General features: G+C 42.5%; 1 protein-coding gene across 1 annotated transcript in view; it reads left to right on the forward strand.

Annotated features, from left to right (window-relative positions):
• The first annotated feature begins 19,179 nt into the window (after positions 1-19,179).
• Positions 19,180-21,203, forward strand: part of TBC1D32 (TBC1 domain family member 32) — a 56,220-nt gene continuing 54,196 nt past the window's right edge. Inside the window, exons 1-2 of the mRNA XM_054173974.1 lie at positions 19,180-19,274; positions 20,497-20,651. Of these exons, the coding sequence (XP_054029949.1) occupies positions 20,497-20,651 (155 nt within the window). The 5' untranslated portion in view covers positions 19,180-19,274. The remainder of the gene's footprint in view (positions 19,275-20,496; positions 20,652-21,203) is intronic.

The raw sequence follows: 21,203 nt of genomic DNA on the forward strand, positions 1-21,203 counted from the left end.
GGTGCTATCTGAAGGTGAAAGTTGAACAAGAAAATCATTTGGGGATTGTATTAACAGGGAAGGATATTCAAGGGTGTAGGGGCCTTATCAGTCCCATTGCCTTCTCACTAAGCTGAATGTACTTTCAGTTATTTCCTGATCTAATTTCTCCTGTAGATCAGCCCTTCCCATGCTCCAGATTGTTACCCAAGGCTGTGCTTCTGCACAGCTGAATGCACTAATGCCACTTGCCAAATGATCAACAGGTTCCTGTCTTTTTGCTGTATCTCAGCACCAAGAGGTTAAAAGGAAAGCTTACACACTGAGAACAACTGTAAGTAAAACTCTACTTTTATGGAGGCAGGGGTTTTCCTAACAGTGATTCTAGGAGCTGGTTGCTTTTCTCCCAAATTTACTTCCAGTTGTAAACTCAGATAGAGATGTAGGATTTCCTCAGACATCAATTTCTGTTCCTCCAAAGCATGCTTTGCTAAAAGGTAAGACTGTTGAATTTTCTTTCTACCTCAAATCTTCTTTCTACCTTGAGTTATGGCATAAGAAAACATCTGGCTTGCACATGTGCTTCACCACGGGCTTTAATTACCAAAATTCTCATGATGGCTATATATTTGAATTTGCTGAATTATTAACTAATGCTGCAGGCTACAGCAGTTGCTCATGGTCTGCCCATTTAAAAATATGATGGCAATTTTATCAACATTTTTAATAGAAGCCCATACTGAGCCCCAAGTAGCCAGCTATTAATCTGCAGAGTTTCTGTCATACTGAGGCAAGAATATTGATGGGTGCATATTTGTCAGCATGCAGAACAAACTAATATGAAACCATTTTAATGAAAGGCAGTTCCCCCTTCAGCAGGGCTTTAGTTGATGTTTGCTTCCACTATTTATTTGAATCATTTAATAAGCTGTTGCAGTCCAATTAAAAAGACAGATTGGGCTGAACCCATATTTGGAAGAACAGGGCATATCACCATCTCCTGCTGTCAAAATGCTGTTTAATTAGCACTGAAATGTGCAGTACCTACCTTTCCACCTAAATTACTGTAGCCAGCTAAACCACAGTATGTTTCCATATCTGTGAGATGTTCAAGATAATCGGGAAAGGAGCAGCTGTGCCTTAGCTCAGAGGTTTCAGATTCTCCTATGTGCTTAGCTGAATGCACTCAGATAAAATCTTTACTGGTATCAAAGCAGCAGATCACAGACCTGGCAACACATTCAGATTTGTTCCAAGGCAATGAAGCTATTGAATAATTAAATGAGTTGGATCCATTACTATCTTGTTCTGAAAGCAAAACTGGTATTTTAATGTTCAGTGTGCTCAGCAGAGCCAGGCTGTGGGATGTGTGTTGTCTACATAAGAAAAAGCAAGAGGAAGAATTGCTAACTACAGGAACAGGAAGGTCCATATGCTCCCAACAGCTGCACAAGCTGCAAAATTGTGAGAAGCTGGGGAATATTGGTCTGACAGAGTCATCTGCCTGAGCACACAGGGTGCAAGGTTTGAATGTCACAGTCAAATTACTGCATCTGCTGCTGTCTCATTGAGGCTCCATTGTGGAGATATAGCCGGCTCCACATCCACCCTTCACTTTCTAGGTGACTGCAGTGAAATGAATAGCATCTTGCTGCCCAGGAAGTTTCTGTGGGATGACTTCCAGGACAAGAGACTGCTCTGCTAAGAAATGTTGGCAGAGTTTGATATGGAGGATAAATGAGAAGCAAAATGGTGAGAAAAACTGAGGGCTAAGATAATATTTCATTACAAATAGTAGTTGCTCTTTCTGATAACTTGGTATCATCAGGAGTTAGTATTTATGTCTGGGCCCCAAGAATTTTAATCAGCAGGAGCTGCACTGAAGCAGTTTGCCACCAGAACACTTTCATATCAGAGACACATGACTCCTGGTCTGTTCCATCTAGCCACCAGCTAGCTCTCTGTGTTGAACCTGCCTCTTTTGGGATGGCAGATGCAGGGCATGGATTTATACTTCTGGAATAGCTCTTGTGAACCAACTTAGGCACAGCTCGGGGACCTCAGTGGAAGCAGTACGGAGCCCGACTTTCAAGTACCAGTCACTCATCAGTCCACAGTAAGAATCAAATTCGTGTAAGTACAACATGGAACAAAATTTGTTCCTAATTTGTTGCAAGAATACTATAAAATTGTTTTCACTGACACATCCTAAAGTTCTTGCCCAAGTTTGTCTTTAAGAAAACTGAACTAAGTTCTGCATTTCCACTGTGAAACTCCCACCCTTTGGAAGTGCATTGAACCAGGGCTCTTCCCAGATCTGGGTAAAGAGTTCTTCAAGGTGAATTGAACTGAGGAGCTTTGAAATATGTTTTTGTATTAGGACCCTGACAAGTATCACATTTCTACCTTGTGCATTCATTCTTCGAAATGTGACTACAGTCAGATTCTAATATGCCAAACAGCTATGCCTCTTTTGCCTGTCATCTGCGAAGGAGCTTTTTCTTCAGATAGAAAACGAGCTCTCTTGCTGTCAGTTTTTTTGTTGTGCTTCCTTGGAAAACAAGAGCTGTGGGTTCTAATTTGAGTGATACCATCACTTCAGAACAATGAATTTTCACTTTACCTGGGACAATTCAAAATTGCTAAGAATAAGAGAAGGGCAACAAAGCTGCTCAGGGATTTGGAGCACGAGCCCTATGAGGAGAGGCTGAGGGAGCTGGGATTGTTTAGCCTGGAGAAGAGGAGGCTCAGGGGAGACCTTATTGCTGTCTACAACTACTTGAAGGGAGGTTGTAGCCAGGAGGGGGTTGGTCTCTTCTCTCAGGCAACCAGCACCAGAACAAGAGGACACAGTCTCAAGCTGTGCCACGGGAGATTTAGGCTGGATGTTAGGAAGAAGTTCTTCATAGAAAGACAGATTGGCCATTGGAATGTGCTGCCCAGGGAGGTGGTGGAGTCACCATCACTGGAGGTGTTTAGGAAGAAACTTGATGGGGTGCTTGGTGCCATGGTTTAGTTGATTAGATAGCATTGGATGATAAGTTGGACTCAATGATCTCAAAGGTCTCTTCCAACCTGCTTTATTCTATTCAATAGAGCTGTCACTTAGAGGAAAAACTATGCCAGTAGGCTTTTTTCTATGCTAGAAAACACATTAAATACTAAGACACTGCTAAGACTAAATTGATTCTCCTCTCAGAAATCATAAGCCTTTGTATTTTATTAAAACATGAAGGACTTGGTTTGCTTTAATTATCATTTGTTTAACTTCTGTGTTCAAGGCTCTGATTCCACGCTGTAACAGCCAGTGCCTCACAGTTAAAGGGGGATGAGTTATTAGTGAGAAGCAAACAGGCTGAACTAACATCTTAGAGTTAAATGACAGGTACTGCTTCACACACAGGATGCAGGAGCCTAAACAGGATTTAAGCAGATGCCAAGGATGAAATCCAGTAGCTTGAACTGCACATGGTGAAACTGCCTCTATTTAGCAGATGCAGAGATGTGGTGCTGAGGGACATGGTTTAGCACCAGGCTTGGTAGACTTAGACAATGGTTGTACTCAATGATCCTAGAGGTCTTTTAAACTATTCTATGATTTTACAGGTGGCTAGGGCCATTTGCTGTCCTCGGGATATCCATGGGACTAGGAGAAAACTACAGAATTATAGGAGGTGCTCAGCTTTCTGGTAAGATTTGCCTTTAAGTTCGTCTTAAGTTAGTTCCTCTTAAAACCCCTTTCAGTTTATGCTCACCCAAAAGAAACACAGAAGGCTTGATTCAGTGGACTAAAGCAGGCATCTAGTGCCATTTAAGATGCCCTAGGGCATTGGAGACAGGCACATGTGCCTGGCAGATGTGACAGAGGACAAACAGGATGCCTACACTGTTCTGGAGCAGCTGGATACCACACACCGTGCCTGAGAACATGCAAGATGACACTATATGCCATTTTCAGACAACTGAATTTGCTGCTTATTGCCCCCAGAATACCATTAGCCACAGTAAAGCATTGTAATGGAGCAAAAGGCCACACTTCCCAATACAAGCACCTTGCAGCTAGAGAACAGTCAGGATTCAGAAAGTGAATGGTTTCATTTCTGTGAATAACCTTCTTTATCCTTTGGGTAAATAAGAAAGTTTAGCAGCTTAAGACAGACTCACACTGTGGACTCTTTGGGCTTTTCCCCATGGAAGAAAACCAGCAAGGAAGGGAAGTGGCTGTGCTCAGAGCTGTCGACTGTGCTGAAATGCAGCTCAGCTTATCACTGCAGCACCAGCTCCCCAGGCCCATTAGACTTGCTAAGTGCCACTTGCAGATCTGCTCGGGAGCACTGAGAGCAGAAGCTTTTATTGTATCTGATCCCACTGAAAATAACTGAAAAAGAGTTTGCAGCCAAAAAAAAAAATATCAACTTGTAGGAACATGAATGGAATTAACTCTGTCTTCTCTAATAATCATTGAGTAATTTTAAAGGTAATTTCTCTCAGGATTCTCCTCCATTGCCCCCTAAAATCTTATCAAATATTCATTAGTTAATAACTGGGTTAGATTTACTGTTTTGTCCTGAAATTCAGGCTTTGTTGTTGGTTTTTCTTTTTCCCTCCCCACTGCTTTGTACACACTGATTCAGTTCATATAGAGACAATAACATTACCAACACTGTCTTCAAAATATATTAAATCACTGTCAATTCACCACAGAGTAAGTTCTATATTCACATAAAATTAGGTCCATTTTCCTTAGTGTTAATAAGGTTATTTAAAGCATCCTTCAGTAACACAGTGAAAACAGGTCTAGGGAATGACTCTTCCCATAGCATAAGTTATTTACTGTCACACGTGGGGAGAGGAAAAAACAATGCAGTGAAACAAAATGCCTGCTGATGATTCTGCAAAGCATGCCCATCCATCACTCATCAAGTGACAGTAAAGAATTCATTAACTCTTCCCCCCACCCCCCCCCTTTTCTCTTAGTGCAGTTTAAGCTTCTTGAGAGTTACAGTCAGTGAGGCACCGAGTGTCACCGTGCTGCAACCTCCTTGCTGCCTGGTGCTTACAGACACAGCTGTCTGGCTGATTTCATGCTTCCCTTTTCCTCTCTCAATTCAGCAGACCACAACTACAGGCAGAGTGGGGAAATGTTTCTGTGATGTGGTTTCTTGTGGAAATTTGACTCATTTTTCCTCTGCTTGGCAAAGGTTTATTCATTTCCATGTTCTGAGCCAATCCTCCTCCCCAGCCAATGATAGCAGTGTGAATGCATCTAAGTGCTCAATGTGGCCCTTTGTATTCAGCTGGTTTCATGAAGGCTGCTTCTGACTCAGCTCTCATTCTGGCAATTAATTTCAAATTTTAGCCAGTAGAATTGCCACTTAGAATCATAGAATGCACTGAGTTGGAAGGGACCTCTAGAGATCCTCTAGTCCAGGTTGTTCAGAGACCCATCAAGCCTAGCCTTGAATGTCTCCAGGACTGGGAGGTTTTCTTTTCCTAAGTAGGTCTATTCCTACTTCACTTTTATTAAAAACTAAAATAAAACATATCTTATTTCTAAGAAATTTGTAGAGTCCACACTAGATTGCAGCTTGAGGTGTCATTAAGATACTGTCTAGCATTAATAGATTCATAGGTAGCACAGAGAAGCAGATGGGACTATTCACCACTTGCTTGCCTAAATGAGATGACATCAAAGATCTCTCCAAAATGTTTGATCATCTCTTTTGTCTCATCCTCTTTAGAATTCTCTTGCACATCTAAATGAGAGTGCATAAATTATCTGGGGCTTTGCTTTTGGCATGAACGATTGTGACTTCTGTCCCAGCTCCGATTCATAGTGAAGTCTGAACCAACTGTTTATCTGCTGCACATTGCTGCTCTTTGTGTGACTGCTGGCTGCCTGAACCAGCATTAAGTCTCATTGCTGCAGCCATCTCTTTCCTCCTTGATGAAGGATCATGCTGATCCTTTTTTTTTTCCCCCTTGCTAAACTAAATTATTTTGAACATATAAGTTGGCAGAGGTATAGAAGAAGGAAAACAAAAAACCACAGTTGAGAAATCATAATAAAATGAGAGGAAAATATGATAAATACCAACCAACAAAACAGAATTTGGGGATCAACTTGAACAGATTTTTGTACTAGCTTCATTTGACATAACTTTAAAGTACAGATCCAGCACAGGACACGCAAGGATTTAAGACCATATGAGATCTCAATTGTTAGGAAGAAATAAAAGACCCCAGAGGATATTCTGATTTAGTCTTTAAGGCTGGAAAAAGTGCAGAATTGCATTTAGAGGTCAGAAGTATCTGGCAAAAACCATTTACAGAGGAAAGACCTTGTTGTGAAAGTGAAGCCAAGAACTCCTGAACACGCAGGTGTGCACAGTTAGGAGATATATGCCAAGAAGAAAATTAGGAACTCCAAACTTTGCAAAGTAATTTCTTCAACAGTCATTAAAAACATTAATGTCAGATGCCCAACTTGTTGCACCAGTTCACCAGTCAGCTGTTGATGTCTGAATGGCACAACTTGGCTAATAAATTGAGAGTTTTAAAATGAACCTCAATAAGCAGAAAAACCTTACCAGATGAAGAAGAGGTTCAGTGAGGAGCAACAGAAATGGCCAGAAGGCTGGGACTAATTTTATAAACTACAATTAAATGTCATCAGACTTAGCAGAAGGTTGGCAGAGGGACAATGTGACTGGGCATAGATTGGGGTTTTAAAAGATGTGATATAGAGCTACAAGGATGATTAAGGGACTTGAATCTCTCTTCTGTGAAGGAAGACTGAGAGTACAGGGCTGTTTAGTCTTGAGAAGAGAAGGCTGAGAGGGCATCTTATTAATGTCTATAAATATCTGAGGGGTGGGAGTCAAGGTAAAGGTGCTAGGCTCCTTTCAGTGATGCCCAGTGATAGGATAAGGAACAATGGGTACAAGCTGGAACACAAGAAGTTCCACCTCAACATGAGGAGAAACTTCTTTACTGAGGGTGCTGGAGCCCTGGAGCAGGCTGCCCAGAGAGGTTGTGGAATCTCCTTCTATGGAGACTTTCCAAACATGCCTGGATGTGTTCCTGTGTGACCTGCCCTAGGTGGTCCTGCTTTGGCAGGGCAGTTGGACAGGATGACCCTTAGAGGCCGCTTCCAACCCCTAACATTCTATGATTCTATGATATGATAGTGATAAAATAATAGTGGGAAATTTTGGCTAAATATCAGTAAAAAGTGAGAATGAGTGTTTTCTGGTTTTCTTGGTGAGTAATAAAGGAAGTTGCATAGCCTGGGGATATTTGGTATGAGGCATCATTGTAGAAGTGCAGATGGATTGTATGAATCAGTTGCCCACTGCCATTGGTGGGGGGGGGGAAGGTAGGTTTTGGTGTGTTTTTTTTGGGGGGGGGGGGGGGAAGGTAAAAACTTCTTAATATTCCTATTACTGAGAAGTTAATTACATTTCAAATAGCTCAGACACGAGTCAAGAAGGGGCTCCTCACCGTTGCTGTAGTTACCACTGAATACAACAGCAAGCAAGTGTTCTGGGGACTCAGGGTGAGCCATGGGGTCCCTTTGGCTTGCTGGATAGTGTTGCTACAGAAAGAAATTGTGACCAGCACCACCCTTCCTGTGGTCTCGTGGCCATTATCCAAACCTCCCCAAAGTCACTGGGAGTCTTTCCACTGATTTAAATAGACTCTGACGTTCTTGCATAGTGAAATGAGCTTATGGCTAGCACCCAAAGTTCAGGAAAGCTCAGAGGACAAGGTCCTGACCTTTCCATGCTGAACAAGGTTTAACAAAATCTTGGGGGGAGGGGGAGGAGGAGGCCAGGAAGATCTTATAAAGAATAGCAACTTTGGGGATTTCTTCCCCAATGTCTAAGGTAATGATATATGCTGTGGCTTTGCTCCAAACTGATGGGGAAGAGGAACCGTAGGAAGCTGGGTGGAGGAAGAAGAGTCTGGCACAGCAGAGGGGAATGAAGATCACAGCTGGCAGCCTTTCCACAGAGCTCTGATAAGGGCTGCAGGAATTTAAGATGCTCCACTGACCCTTATGAATCTCTCCCATTTTCCTATTTCTGTTACAAATTGAAGCAAAACTAAATGCTGAAAAGCTGAGGAGACAAAGAGGAAAGGTTTTGTTTTGGTGGCAAGAGAAAGGAGGTAGGCCAGTTATGAGGGGGAAATATAATGCAAATCACAGACATAAAATGCAGTGTCTGATGCCCTGCTGCTATAATAGCACATGCTGTAATACTGTGAACTTCAAGGCTGTTAAGAACTCAGAGGTTCTCTGAACTACTTAGAGACTGGAAATGTATATGGTATAACAAATTAGAGGGAAGAAAGACACATTCTCATGTTCGGTCTTTTTTCAGTGGATAATGACATTTGGTTCTTTTTCTCATCCAAGCACTGAATCAGTCACCACTAGGTGTCAGAGATGCATTCCTGAATCTGATGTCATCAGGTGTAGTATTGAATCAGACACAGTGAGAAATGGTGTGCTGGCAAGTGGTGTGTTTCTGGTGGGCAGTCAAAAGGACTGGTGCAACTTGAGACCACTATCTTGTCCTATCACTAGTTACCAAGGAGAAGAGACTGACCCCCAGGTGGCTCCAATCTCCTTTCAGTAACTAGTGAGGAGGTCACCCCTCAGTCTCCTGCTCTCCAGGCTGAACAACTGCAGTTCCCTCAGCCACTCCTCATAAGACCTGTTGTGCAGACCCTTCACCAGCTTTGTTGCCCTTCTCTGGACAGGCACATGTGAACATCCACATCAGAAAACTGGTGACATCAATAATAATATCATCATTATCATCTCGCACTAGCAATGTTTTAATCTAAGATGGCACAGAAAGAGCCTCAAAATTTGTCTTCCTGGAAGGTGGGGAGGCTTGGCAGTCACAGACCACCCCCTCAGGCATGTTCCATGTAACAGGTGCTGCTCAGGGCTTTCACCAGCAGTGAATTCACTGGAAGGGTTTTGCCTCCCTCCCCCTGCCAGCCAGTCCAAGCACCAATATTTATTCAAATGGGGCAAACATTGGGGGGAGAAAAAAAACAACAAGGCAAGAAAGAGAAATTCACTTTATTAGGACTGTGGAAACTCTGTGCCAGACATTTAAAAGTATAATCAAGCCACTTAAGTCCAGCCATAACATTTAGATTCTATTTATCCCTAATGTATTTTTGTAACTGATTTTTGATGAATCAGCCTTTTAAAAATCTTTACATAAACTGTTCTTTGGATTTATATGCAAATACTACCCTTTGAAAACCTAAATGTTGGCATACATATTCCTCCTGCCGTTTACAAGTAGCCTAACTGTTTTCCTTTCAGATTATTCCTAGATCTTTTGATGGTAAATAGCATCCAAAGAAAGGAAAGTGCTACCTTTTGGTACATCACTAAAATAAACAGGGTTGGGGACCACAGAAGTCCCTCTGCTAACATACTGGCAAGAAGGCTAACCTGAACAGGATGAGCTAGCTCAGTTTTTGTTCTGATTATTTGCTTGTCACATGCAGTAAAAACAGCTGGGGGAAATTACTTGCACTATAAATGAGCTACTTCAAAGACTGCTAGACTGTCAAAAGTCATTTCACCTTTTGATGTTCTTAGTTGACCAAAATGCCACCCTTGAATGGAATGGAAGTGAGATACCTGGATAGAACCAAATCCAAAAGAAGCAACAAATCAGTCTTGTAAAGACCTGCTAAGCTTCCTTACCAGTTTAAGTACATTCAGGAAGAGGTAAGAGTTGGGCAGGAACTATGCACATCCTTCTTCTTAGGAAGAAGAATCTCCTATCCTCTTCTGTTCTACAAAAATGGAAAGAACTTTTCATCACAAACTGTGCCAGGGGAAGTTTAGGCTCAATGTGAGGAGAAAGTTCTTCACAGAGAGAGTTGTTTGCCATTGGAATGTGCTACCCAGGGAGGTGGCAGAGTCACCATCCCTGGAGGTATTCAAGAGGGGATTGGATGTGGCACTTGGTGCCATGTTTTAGTGGTCATGAGGTCTTGGGTGACAAGTTGGATTTGATGATCTTTGAGGTATTTTCCAACCTTATTGGTTCTATGATTCTATGACCTTCTTATGTGCTTCTACAGTAATGGATGATTCTGAAGAAACTTGCTTCTACTTAGTCTCACAGGAGTTTCCACACTTGCATCATTTCCCTTGCACTAAAGGTATCTTCATCCCTGTCCAGCAGCCAGGAGCAGTCAAAAAAGTTACTAAGACAACAGAAAACACGAGTCAAAGTCTGAGTTAACAGAACGAGCAGTAAAACAAAGATTGGGCATAGCTATAACCTTACACATAGCAAAGGCTCCAGAGATGAGCAGTTAGTGCAAAAAGTCCTTAATCTCACCTTTCAAGAGAAACAAATATTTAGATTTCATCTCATGCCACTTCAGATTTCCAAGACATCTTCACACACTCTATATTGCAGGTGACAAAGCTATCATTTCACTGAAATATCTCTTGCATTTGGGTGCAGCCAATAACTAAGTGCTCATATGGAGCCTGTCAGGTCCACTCAACTTCAATTTGTGCATTTTTCTTTGCAAGGATTCACAAAACAGTTCATCTGAGTAAAACCTTCTGCTTAAAATACCAAAATGTGTAAAATCCCTCCAATGACACCCAGCTGTGTTATACACAATACTGCAGTCCTCCTACAGTGAGTACAGCCTATGTTAAGTTACCCACGGGACAGCAATGTCCCCTTGAGGCTGAGAGGGTCAATGGCATGCTGGGGGGCATTAAGAAGAGTGTGGCCAGTTATCTGCAGAGGACAGCTCATCTCAGTACACTCAGTTAAGGATTTCAGTCTCTGATGGACAGTTATTGGAGTGTTCTGGTTAAAATGCAAAAAAAAATTTCTACATATGGGTAAATAAGAGAAAGAATAAATGGTTCATACCTGCAAAGCGAGATTGTTGCCTTCAGGAACAGCTGAGAAGGTGCAAGAAGCCTCAGGACTGATCTTCAAGTAACCTCTGAGGCAAAGCATTACAAACATCAGCTAATTTTACAAACCAGGTGTAAAACTCACAAAATTCTAGCAGGGCTTATTGACTGCTTTATACCAAGATCTATGTTTGTGTAGAACTGCATGAAAACTGCACCTTGTATACCACAGGTTATTTCTTGAATAAAAAGCAGGGAGAAAGGGAATAATAATTTCCCTGTGTTTTCCCTACATTTTTATATCATTTGCATCATGGCATATAACTTACCTGTAACAATAAACAAATGCAGCAGGATCTCTCTGTTTTGTAATGCTCTGTTTATTGCCTTGAGTTATATGCAATATAATGCACATCAATACCATATGGTGTATAAGCAGTAAAATAAAGAGTATGGAACACAATGGCATTGCAATTATTTAGTGCTATAAACACTATAAACCATCAGAGGAGCTAGCAAAATTATTCTGAAAACTAAGCAGCAGTGTATTGGGAAAAGTTTTTTGAGACCTTTGCCAAGAATACTCAGCTGTGAGTATATCTTCAACAGTGGGGCTGAATCCTCCACTGGTGTAATTGAAGATAGATCCATCAGCATAAATCAAGTTAATCAACACACAATATCTGAGAGTCTACAACCACAAGGATTCCTCCCTTCAGCTATTGTATTATTCCCCAGTGCAAGCCCAGGAAATGGAGTTAAGAAGAAAGAGTGTGCCAAACGGGAAAGAAACTTGAAAATAGTAATTATCACATTATTAGAATACTTTGCATTGCTATGGGAGCTCCAAGGATTCCATGCAGTCTTCAATCAACCTTTTACAAATTCACAAACCCCATTTTACAGATCAGATACTCAGTATGTGAAAGAACTTAAGACTACACTCAGCTTTATCAAAACAGGATATGCTTGCATTTTCTGTGACCATAAAGCCACGTTATGAAGTCCTGACCCCCATCATTAGCTGTCTTATGCATTTACAGATAGAATCATGCAATCATTTCAGTTGGAAAAGACCTTTAAGATCATTGAGTCCAACCATTCTCTTAATTCTACCAAGTCTGGTGCTAAACCATGTCCCTCAGCACCACATCTCTGCCCCTTTTACACACCTCCAGGGATGGGGATTCGACCACCTCCTTGGGGATTGCATTCCAGTTTTTGGTAACCTTTTCAGTAAAGTTTCTTCCAATATCCAACCTAATCTAGGTGCAACTTAAGGCCATTTTCTCTTGTCTTATCACTTGTTACCAGGGAGAAGAGCCCAACCTTCACCTCAATAAAACCTCCTTTCAAGGAGTTGTGAGATAAAAGAAATTAGGACATTTCAGGTTAAAGGGGCTGTAACCTTGAAAGTCCTGCTCAGCAGCAGGCAAGAGCTTGCCAATAGAATATACCTTTGCACTTGCATAGATCCCTAATAATTTCGGCTATGCTTGCTCTGTGGAGAGATTTCTTCATTATACTGCAAGTTGTATGGCGTTCAAGAAAACTACTTCTTCCCCCACCCCCCAAAATACTAGAATAAATTAACACATGGCTAATATTGTATCTATTTGCCAATCTCTTCTGGGGACAGTGATTTAGTCTGGGAAAAGGTATGAATTACAAAATGTGCCACAATTACTGCAGAGGCGTATCAAGGTATGAAAGTATTTGTCTCACTCCTCACTGAAATGAGTTTGACTGATAAAACTGTGTCTCTGCTGGAGTTTCACTCATGCCATAAGAGCAGGAAAATAAATGTCAATGAAACTATTAAGCATTTTGTTTGTTACTTAGAGGTTATTATTCATGACAGAGAAGTGTATTTGCAGACTTTCCGAATCAAATTTATCCTCAACACTGAAATCCACTGGAACGATACCAGAGATGAGGGTGGCATATCATTGGCTTCAAAAATACAAAGCTAAAACATAGGGTTTTTTTCAGCTCTTGAAAGAAATGAGATTTGTTATCTTAAGAATACAGAATTAAGCAGGTTGGAAAAGATGTCTGTGTGTTACCAGTGAGATTCCATTGCACAACAGATTCTACAGATGAGGAGAGGCTCAAAGAGCTGGGATTGTTTAGCCTGGAGAAGAGGAGGCTCAGGGGAGACCTTATTGCTGTCTACAACTACCTGAAGGGAGGTTGTAGATAGGAGGGGCTTGGTCTCTTCTCCCAGGCAACCAGCACCAGAATGAGAGGACACAGTCTCAAGCTGTGCCAGGGGAAGTTTAGGCTGGAGGTGAGGACAAAGTTCTTCACAGAGAGAGCTGCTAGCCATTGGAATGTGCTGCCCAGGGAGGTGGTGGAGTCCCCATCCCTGGAGGTGTTCAAGAGGGGATTGGATGTGGCATTTGGTGCCATCATTTAGTAGTCATGAGGTCTGTGGTGACAGGTTGGACTTGATGATCTTTGAGGTCTTTTTGAACCGTGTTGATTCTATGATTCTATTACACAACAATCTTCAAATCAGTTTTCATTAATAGACCATTTTAATTAGAATAGAATAGAATAGAATAGAATAGAATAGAATAGAATAGAATAGAATAGAATAGAATAGAATAGAATACCAGGTTGGAAAAGACCTGATATTCAGGCCTGGTGGTTTTTTTTCTTCTTCCATCTTTCCCAAATTCAGAGATGCTATTTGTTCAGAGAAGTTCCAAGACCTTGTCTCAGATGTAAAATTTTGTTAGGATCCCAGATATTACCTAAGTGATATGAAAGAAAGTTAAAATGTGCTTTCTGAAATGAAAATGAAGGGTGTTGTTACCAAGCAATGCTTTTACTATTCCTTTAAAACACTGCTTTGCTATTTGAGGAGGTCACAAAGGGTTGCAAGGTTTGCTAAGTAAGGAGGTTCTAAGTTTGCTAGGACACAAACATTTTTGATAAACAATGCACACAGCTGGTGTTGCTGAATGTATACAGAGCAATAAAGCATGGCAAAGTAAAGGCTAAACTCTGTCTCTGGCTACAAAAGAGTAGAGCTTCAAATAAGCAGCAAAGAACTGGATTTGCTTACTTTTCAACCACCCAAAAAATGATGGGGACAAAGATCTCCATGCACCACATCTGGCTGGATTAATCTGTACTTCTAGAAGAAATGCTTAAACATAGGACTGTAAGTTGTATCAATAAAAGAATACAAAGCAACAGCTTATGTTGCAAATGTCTCAAGCATTTGACATCTGCAAATATTAGAATTACAGAAAGCACTTGGTGTGATGGTGCAAGAAGGAAGCTGTATTGGTTTTGATAGTGGGATTCAGAGCTATAGCAGGATAAGCCATTGAGTAAGGAGAGCTGTAGTTTATCTGGATGGATATGACTTTCAGAAGACAGATGGGAAACAGGACCGAGAAGGCATGGCATCTCAACAGAAAACAACTTCCCAGTACAGATGGTATAATAAGGGAGGTGATAGTGGTGACAGATTTTAGGGAAATCTAAGACAGATAGAAATCCAAAAAGAATAGCAGTGTCTGCACCAGAATAACCACATCAGCAGATCAGAAGAGCTGATGAATGAGTTCTGAAATGTCAGCAGGATTTAATGCTAATCTTGGGAGGAAATCTGAAGGAAGTTTCTTCAGTGTACTGAAGATGAGCACAAAACCAAGCAATTAAACAAAAAGATTAATCTTAACGATGTCAAAATATTGTTCTGCAGGGTAGCACAGACAGGACTTGGGGATGACAAGAAGACAGACAAGTCTAAAGCACAGGAATATTCAAAAGGCCACTAGGTTTGCTGAGTGGACTCCTTCAGAGGCACAATGTCATAAACTCGGTTAGCATAATTTGACATTGTAGCTTTTGTCTTCCGTGCCCATTTAGGTGGGGAGATTACACTTAGAACAAATGCAGTTTCTTCCTTGCTTTTCTCTCAGGATGAGACATTCAGCTCTGAAAGTATGAGAGGATCTGGGAAGTGCCTATGAACCAACGCAGACTCACAGGGAAGCCTCTGCCTCTCTTTTGCAGCTCCTTTGGCAACACGGCCATCAGCAGCTATGCAACTCCCTTCCTCAAAAGTGGCCTTTCTGGGACAACAGTACCAGAACCAGTACCCTTGTGCTAGATCCCTTGTGAGAGCAGACTCGGAGGCAACAGATGACTTGCAGGTGCGACACTGACTTAACACTACACTGTCCTGGAGTGAAAGAGGGAGGGGAGGAGAGCCCTGCTGCAGAGATGTCTGCCTTCCATGACGGCAACTGCAATTTGCATGCCCCTGACCAGGCAACTGCTACCAAAACGAAAGAAGAGAGTTCTCTACATTGTTTCCTATTTCTGGTGTGGATGTAATTGCCTCACCTCAGTAGCAGAAACGTTTCGTAATAATGCAAAGTGTATTGAGTCTAACGGCAAAAGGAGAAGTGTTACAGATTCTTTTTGAATTAAACCCCTGTGGTGCTGGTGCGAGATACAGTTGGCCTGAGTGACTCCAGCAGTGATTACAAACGATTAAGATCACATGGAGGAATGGAACTGAAAGGAGCCCTACAGCCAGCCTATAATCACCCTCCAGTAATCACAGATAGTATTTGTAGCGTTTTGAAGTGCTAATGTAGTGCCCACAAATGAGCTAACAGCTGACTTTAGAAAGCATACAGGAATCAGACTTCTCTGAAGCCAAAGAATGGACCACTTTAACTGCAAGCAACAGCCAAATATTTATTTAAGATGTTTAATACCATAGGAATAGCTTCTGAATCTTCACTAGACAAACGAATAAGCAATCCCATCACCCCAGGCCAACATATTCTCTTCACATTCTGTGGTGATATTTGACATCCTATATCCACAACTACAATATCTATGCCATCAAAGTTTGACTTTAGCATATAATAATAAACACAAATACCTCTACATGGAAAGAACTGCCATATTACAGGCCAATAGGTTCAAAAGTCAGACATCCATGCAACTCTTGAATACTGCTGCCACCCTCAGGAAACACATGATTTAAAAAAAAAAAAAAAGTCTAAAATATTAATTAGAAATGGCAAAAAATGGCAAATAAAGCAGGGATTTATGATGCTATTTCATTATTCTATTGTACTTCTGTGGCATTAATTTTCATAATGGAATATAATTGTATTATCTTCATTTTTCCATAAAGACCGAAGTCCAAAATTAAGAGGTTTGCCTAAGGCAAACCAGAGCACATGACACATAGGTCCTTAGCTCTCTGAAGTGTCACCAAGAATGACTTGTGGATCAGAAAGCCATTTTGTTGGCCTTTGGGTATTGTCATTGAACCTTATTTTGTCTTTGATTCATTGAGGCTGTTCCTTAGCACTGAAGCGTAGATTTTAATGCCTGCTCCGAACCACAGTTCCAATAGCTGCTTATGCAACCACACTCAGTGTATCCTTCAATAACTACCTCATAAAATATAGATGGAAAAATCAGTGTCTGTACAGTCACTAAGTTAAATTTTTAATCAATAACATTCCTGATTGTTACTGGGCAGGATGGTTCCAAGTCAGTGCTTTACAATGTTATGCAACAGTACTATCGATTTCCTGATAGCTTCTCACTTCTTTTCCTCAGACCAAAGAAATCAGGACTGGCAATGTAAGATCTTCATGCTTTATGAAATGCCAGCATAATTGGAGTTTAACTACCAGATAAGTAAACTGACCCAGTTTTAGATTTTGATTCCCATAAAACCTCTCACACGTATCATATTGGCTTAGCTCTGAGCAGTACGGTACAAACTCATCTGATCTAAGTTTCAGCCGAGATCATGATACTTCTTTTTTTGTTTGTAGTGGAACTGATGTAAATTCTGTAGGGGTGTGTTTCAACACAAGCCTCCCGAGTGCAGCTGATGGCATGAAATGATCCAGCCTGCGACCCTCATGCCCCTTTACCCACCGATTCCTTGTTGTTTGCTTTAACGGAAACATGGAGTAATGGCTTTAGTATTTCCCCAGAGTGCATAGGGAGGAAAGGACAGATGGTCTCCAAAATAGAAAATTTCCTTTGGAGATTATTTAAAAAGACTTTCCCATCAGCAGCAACATTTCAAGCCGTTTCCTTTTTGATATTTATGATGAGATTATGATCTAATGAAGTTTCAAAACATGCTCATTGTTCCTCCGAATTTGGAAACTCCCATGAACAGCGATGTGAGAGGGCACCAAATGCCACAGTGGTCATAAAAAGGTTGACAGTGCCTTCAGCTTTTATTTGGGGGCTCAAGAACAGCTTAAGGGATATCAGAAGTATTCAGAAAGGTGGGGGAAGGCTTCTTGTGTTATCTCCATGCCATGGTTTAGTTGATTAGGTGGGTTGGATTGGTTGATGGGTTGGACGCAATGATCTTGAAGGTCTCTTCCAACTTGGTTTATTCTATGTATTCTCCAGAGGCAGACTTCACACTTCTCCTTTCCAGGTATCTATCTTACTCCTAGTTTGGGAAACTAAAGTGGGGATATCCTGACTCGTCCTGGTAGTGCTTTAGCTCTGCAATAGAGTAGTGAAAGTTGGGATTTTTTCTGAAGTGCAGTTTGACCTCTTCTTCAGCATATATTCTCTGGGAAACCACGGCAGCCAAGGGAAAGCATAAAGTGGCAAAAGAAGTTTGATGAAGTACAGAAGATGGAAGAGAGTAGAAAGGAATGTAAGGGTTTCAGAGCACCACAGTACCACAAGAACATCTTTCTGTGATGCTTATTACAACTGCAGTTTTTCTTACAAAGTGTTTTATAAGATAGAAAAGGCGTGCTAATGTGGAGGCACTTTCAGTAAGGATCAGGAATGATGAATGTTATGTATGCTGAGTTTCTTATTCCATACCAGTCATGGAATTGAGGCGCTGTCACTTGACTCAGAGCCTGTGAAGCGCTGGACAAATTAGACATGTTGTACCACATCATAGCAGACCTCAGTTTGGATGGAGACCAGAAAGATGCAAACTGCTCTGTTGCATGTAAAAGAAATGCCTAGTGTGGATGAAGAATAAACTGTTGTCACTTGCAGCCCATTCCAAGCAGTGCACTTAGAACATGTGGAGAGTGCACAGCTGAGCTAGTAGGACTAGTGAGTTTACTCAAGATCCTTGGTAAGCAGCAATCAGCAGACAATTGTTCCAGTTTTTGGTTTGTGGGTACCTGAGGGCACTGGCCACTTCAAAGTGCTGAAGAGAACAGTGTTAAAGGTACCACAGAAACTCCATTGCAACTGATCAATATCTTGTTTCTGAGGAACTAGCAGTAAGACAGGTTTTTGTTTCAATAATCAATGATCAGTTTTCAACAGAATACTGCATTTTACATGCTTGGCCCCCACATGCTAGTAGCTTTACTGTGAAAGAGCTGATCCTCACACTTAGAAAGAGCTCTTTTAACCCAAGGGGCCTGACAGCCACTTAGAAAAACATGTCATCATGCAAGACTAGCGTTACTGACTTTATCAGTAAATGGTGGCCAAAGGCTACCACGGACTGGACAGAAGTGAGCTCTGACATACCAGCCTAAGAATGGGAATAGAGAAGTTTATCAGCAGCTGAATGTTTAATGAGTTTTGCTGGGGGGGAGAAATTGATTAACATGTCCTAGTTACCCAAGCCATGTGTTTTCTCTTGCCATAGCCTGGGTGCATCATCACACTGCTGAAAAAGAGAGGAAAGTGCACCTCAGTCTTTTCACAGAATCACAGAGCAGTGGGGGTTGGAAGGGACTTCTGAAGATCATTGAGTGCATTGATCAGCATCACTGAGATCACTCCCCGTCTGCTCTTCTCCAGGATCAACAGCCCCGACTCCTCCTAAGTTCCAGTTCCCTCAGCACCGTAGTGGCTCTCTGCTGGACCTAGGTCACCGCTACCCCTCGCACCTTCGTTTTACATAATTTGGCCGATAACCACCAAGAGAGACCACCAAGACGCGATATAAGGAAGGACCGCGGGAGTCAAGCACCCTTCGTGCGGTAACGCAGCGCATTTCACGCTTGGGAACGCTGCCTGCGAACCTTCGGGCTCGCCGGCCTGCCGCCCCTCCCGCCTGCGCGCCGGGGGCTCCCGCAGCCGGAGGAGCCTGCGACGACGGACGGTGCTGGCGGAGGGCCGGGGCCCAGCGCCCGGAACCAGCCAGGGCCGGGACCCCAGCGCGGGGCGACAGCGGCTTCCCCGCGTGCACACGGGGCGCAGGCACAGGTGAAGCTGCTCGGCGCTCCCGCGTCCCGCCGGCCTCTCGCGATGTTGTCAAGGGCCCTGCGAGACTCGGCGGCAGCGGGCGCCGCCGGTTGCTAAGGGCCGGGGCTACGCGCGGCCGCCGCGCCCGGAGGGTAGCCGCCGCCTCAAGGTGATTCCCACCGGCACAGGGGGCTCGGGGTGGGGGTAGGGAGCCGGTGAGAACCGCGGACGGCGACGTTCCCCTCCACAAGCCATAGGGCCTGTCCGGGCCCAGGCGGGACCCCGCAGCCTGGGAGGAACTGGGAGTGCGGGGCCGGATCAGGCCAGGTCGGATCGGGGAACGCCTCGGAGACCTCCGGGTTTGAGTGGGGTGAGGGGGTTGCCGTAGCCGCCTTGTTAAACCGGTGCTTGTGGCGTCCGAGGTCCCTTAGCAGAGCCCGTCTTTGCTGTTAACGATGGCGTGAGAGATGGACCTGATGAGGGTTAGCCACTGCTGACGCTTGCGGCTGCTTCCCTACATGAGTTGCCATTAGAAATGTGGTTACTATCGATATTGATAGGCAGTGGAATGACAGTAACAGCTGGGAAGGGGTCGGAATTCTCGCACTGCTCGTATTCCTGTGAGCTGTAAGAAGTTTAAGGCATGAGTTTAGGTTGATTAATCAAGGTAGAAATGGAGCTTCTGGGGGTTGTTCCCGCCCCCCCCCCCCCGCCTTTTTTTTCCCCCTAGCCCTTGAAAATTAAACTGGTAAGACACTGGCTTGTGGACTTAAGAGATGTTTCCAGTTTCTCATTGCTGCTGCTCCCAGCTGTAGGATTAAATTGGCAAGACCCTGTTGGGTTGCTGTAGTTGTCTACCCCAGGGAAATTAAACGGTTCTGATAATTCCACCTGGCCCTTGCAACAGCTGTGGGCACCTTTAATCATAGGCGTGGTAACAGCTCTGAGCAGAGTGATCAGAAAATCAGAAGTGGGTAGTAATAGTGGATGAGAAGCAGCTGAGCGACTTGCAGAGGTTTCTCATCAAGGTAGAGTCATTACATCTGTGAAACATTTGTTTGTTTCATTTTAATTGTGGCGTAGCCATGCCTGTTTGATGGGAAAATGCTCGAGCAACTATAAACAGGGATGTTCAGGCTTTTCTCAGTGTAGTATCTTATCGTACTAAGACAATAGGGTGGTTATTAAAACTGATTTGATTATTTTGTTACTGGTTTGCTTGAAATAAGCTCTGTTAAATATTTCCTATCTGTGTTCATGTCTCTTGATAGAAAATGTCATGTTGTTGAAATTAAGTCACAGTTTAAGGGATTTATGCTTTTCTTGGCATCCTGAAGGGAGGAAAAGCCCCCAAATTACAAGGCCTTGTTATTCTTGTGTTTCCTTTATAGATGTCTCATTTTACAAGTGAAGATGAAGCTCAGTTGCAGTCTATGCTTAGACAGTTACTGCAGAGTGTGAAGGAAAAAATCACTGGAGCCCCATCAGCAGAATGTGCAGAAGAGATTCTCTTGCATTTGGAGGAAACAGATGAGAATTTTCACAAGTAAAAATATTTCTGCTATTTTTAATATTTGGAAGGAGGTGAAGCATTTTGAACAATGTTATTCCAAGGAAACATTTAAAATGTATATTACTGTGTGAATGTGTATAGGGATTTTCTTTCACTGATGAACTTTCAAGAGATGTTAATTTAAAGAATAAAGTTAATGTTACCTTTTTGCTGAACTGCACCTCTCTAGACCAGTGAAACCATGGCAGCCATTACTCTTTCTGGTATGTTCAGATTTTGATAGTCCTAAAGATACTTTATTTTCATGGGAAAAGTTTTAAGGTGCATTTAATGGAAAATGAAGCGGTGCTTTGAATGCAGAATATGAGCATTACTCTCTGGCACTGGAATATTTCTAGAGGTATTCTGGTCTTGTTCATGACCTGTGGGCAGGTTAGTTTTCATGGAGGGTCAGGGAGGTCATTTATTAATGAGACCATCAAGAGACTTTCTCCTTGATCCTTACCCCATTCATCCAGGCTGCAGGCTCCTTTGTTAGCAGAGTATGGTTTTATATTGTCCCATATGCTAGTTCATTGCAGCATT

The sequence above is a fragment of the Dryobates pubescens genome, chromosome 28 (assembly GCF_014839835.1).
Source record: "Dryobates pubescens isolate bDryPub1 chromosome 28, bDryPub1.pri, whole genome shotgun sequence".
Classification (NCBI taxonomy): domain Eukaryota; kingdom Metazoa; phylum Chordata; class Aves; order Piciformes; family Picidae; genus Dryobates; species Dryobates pubescens.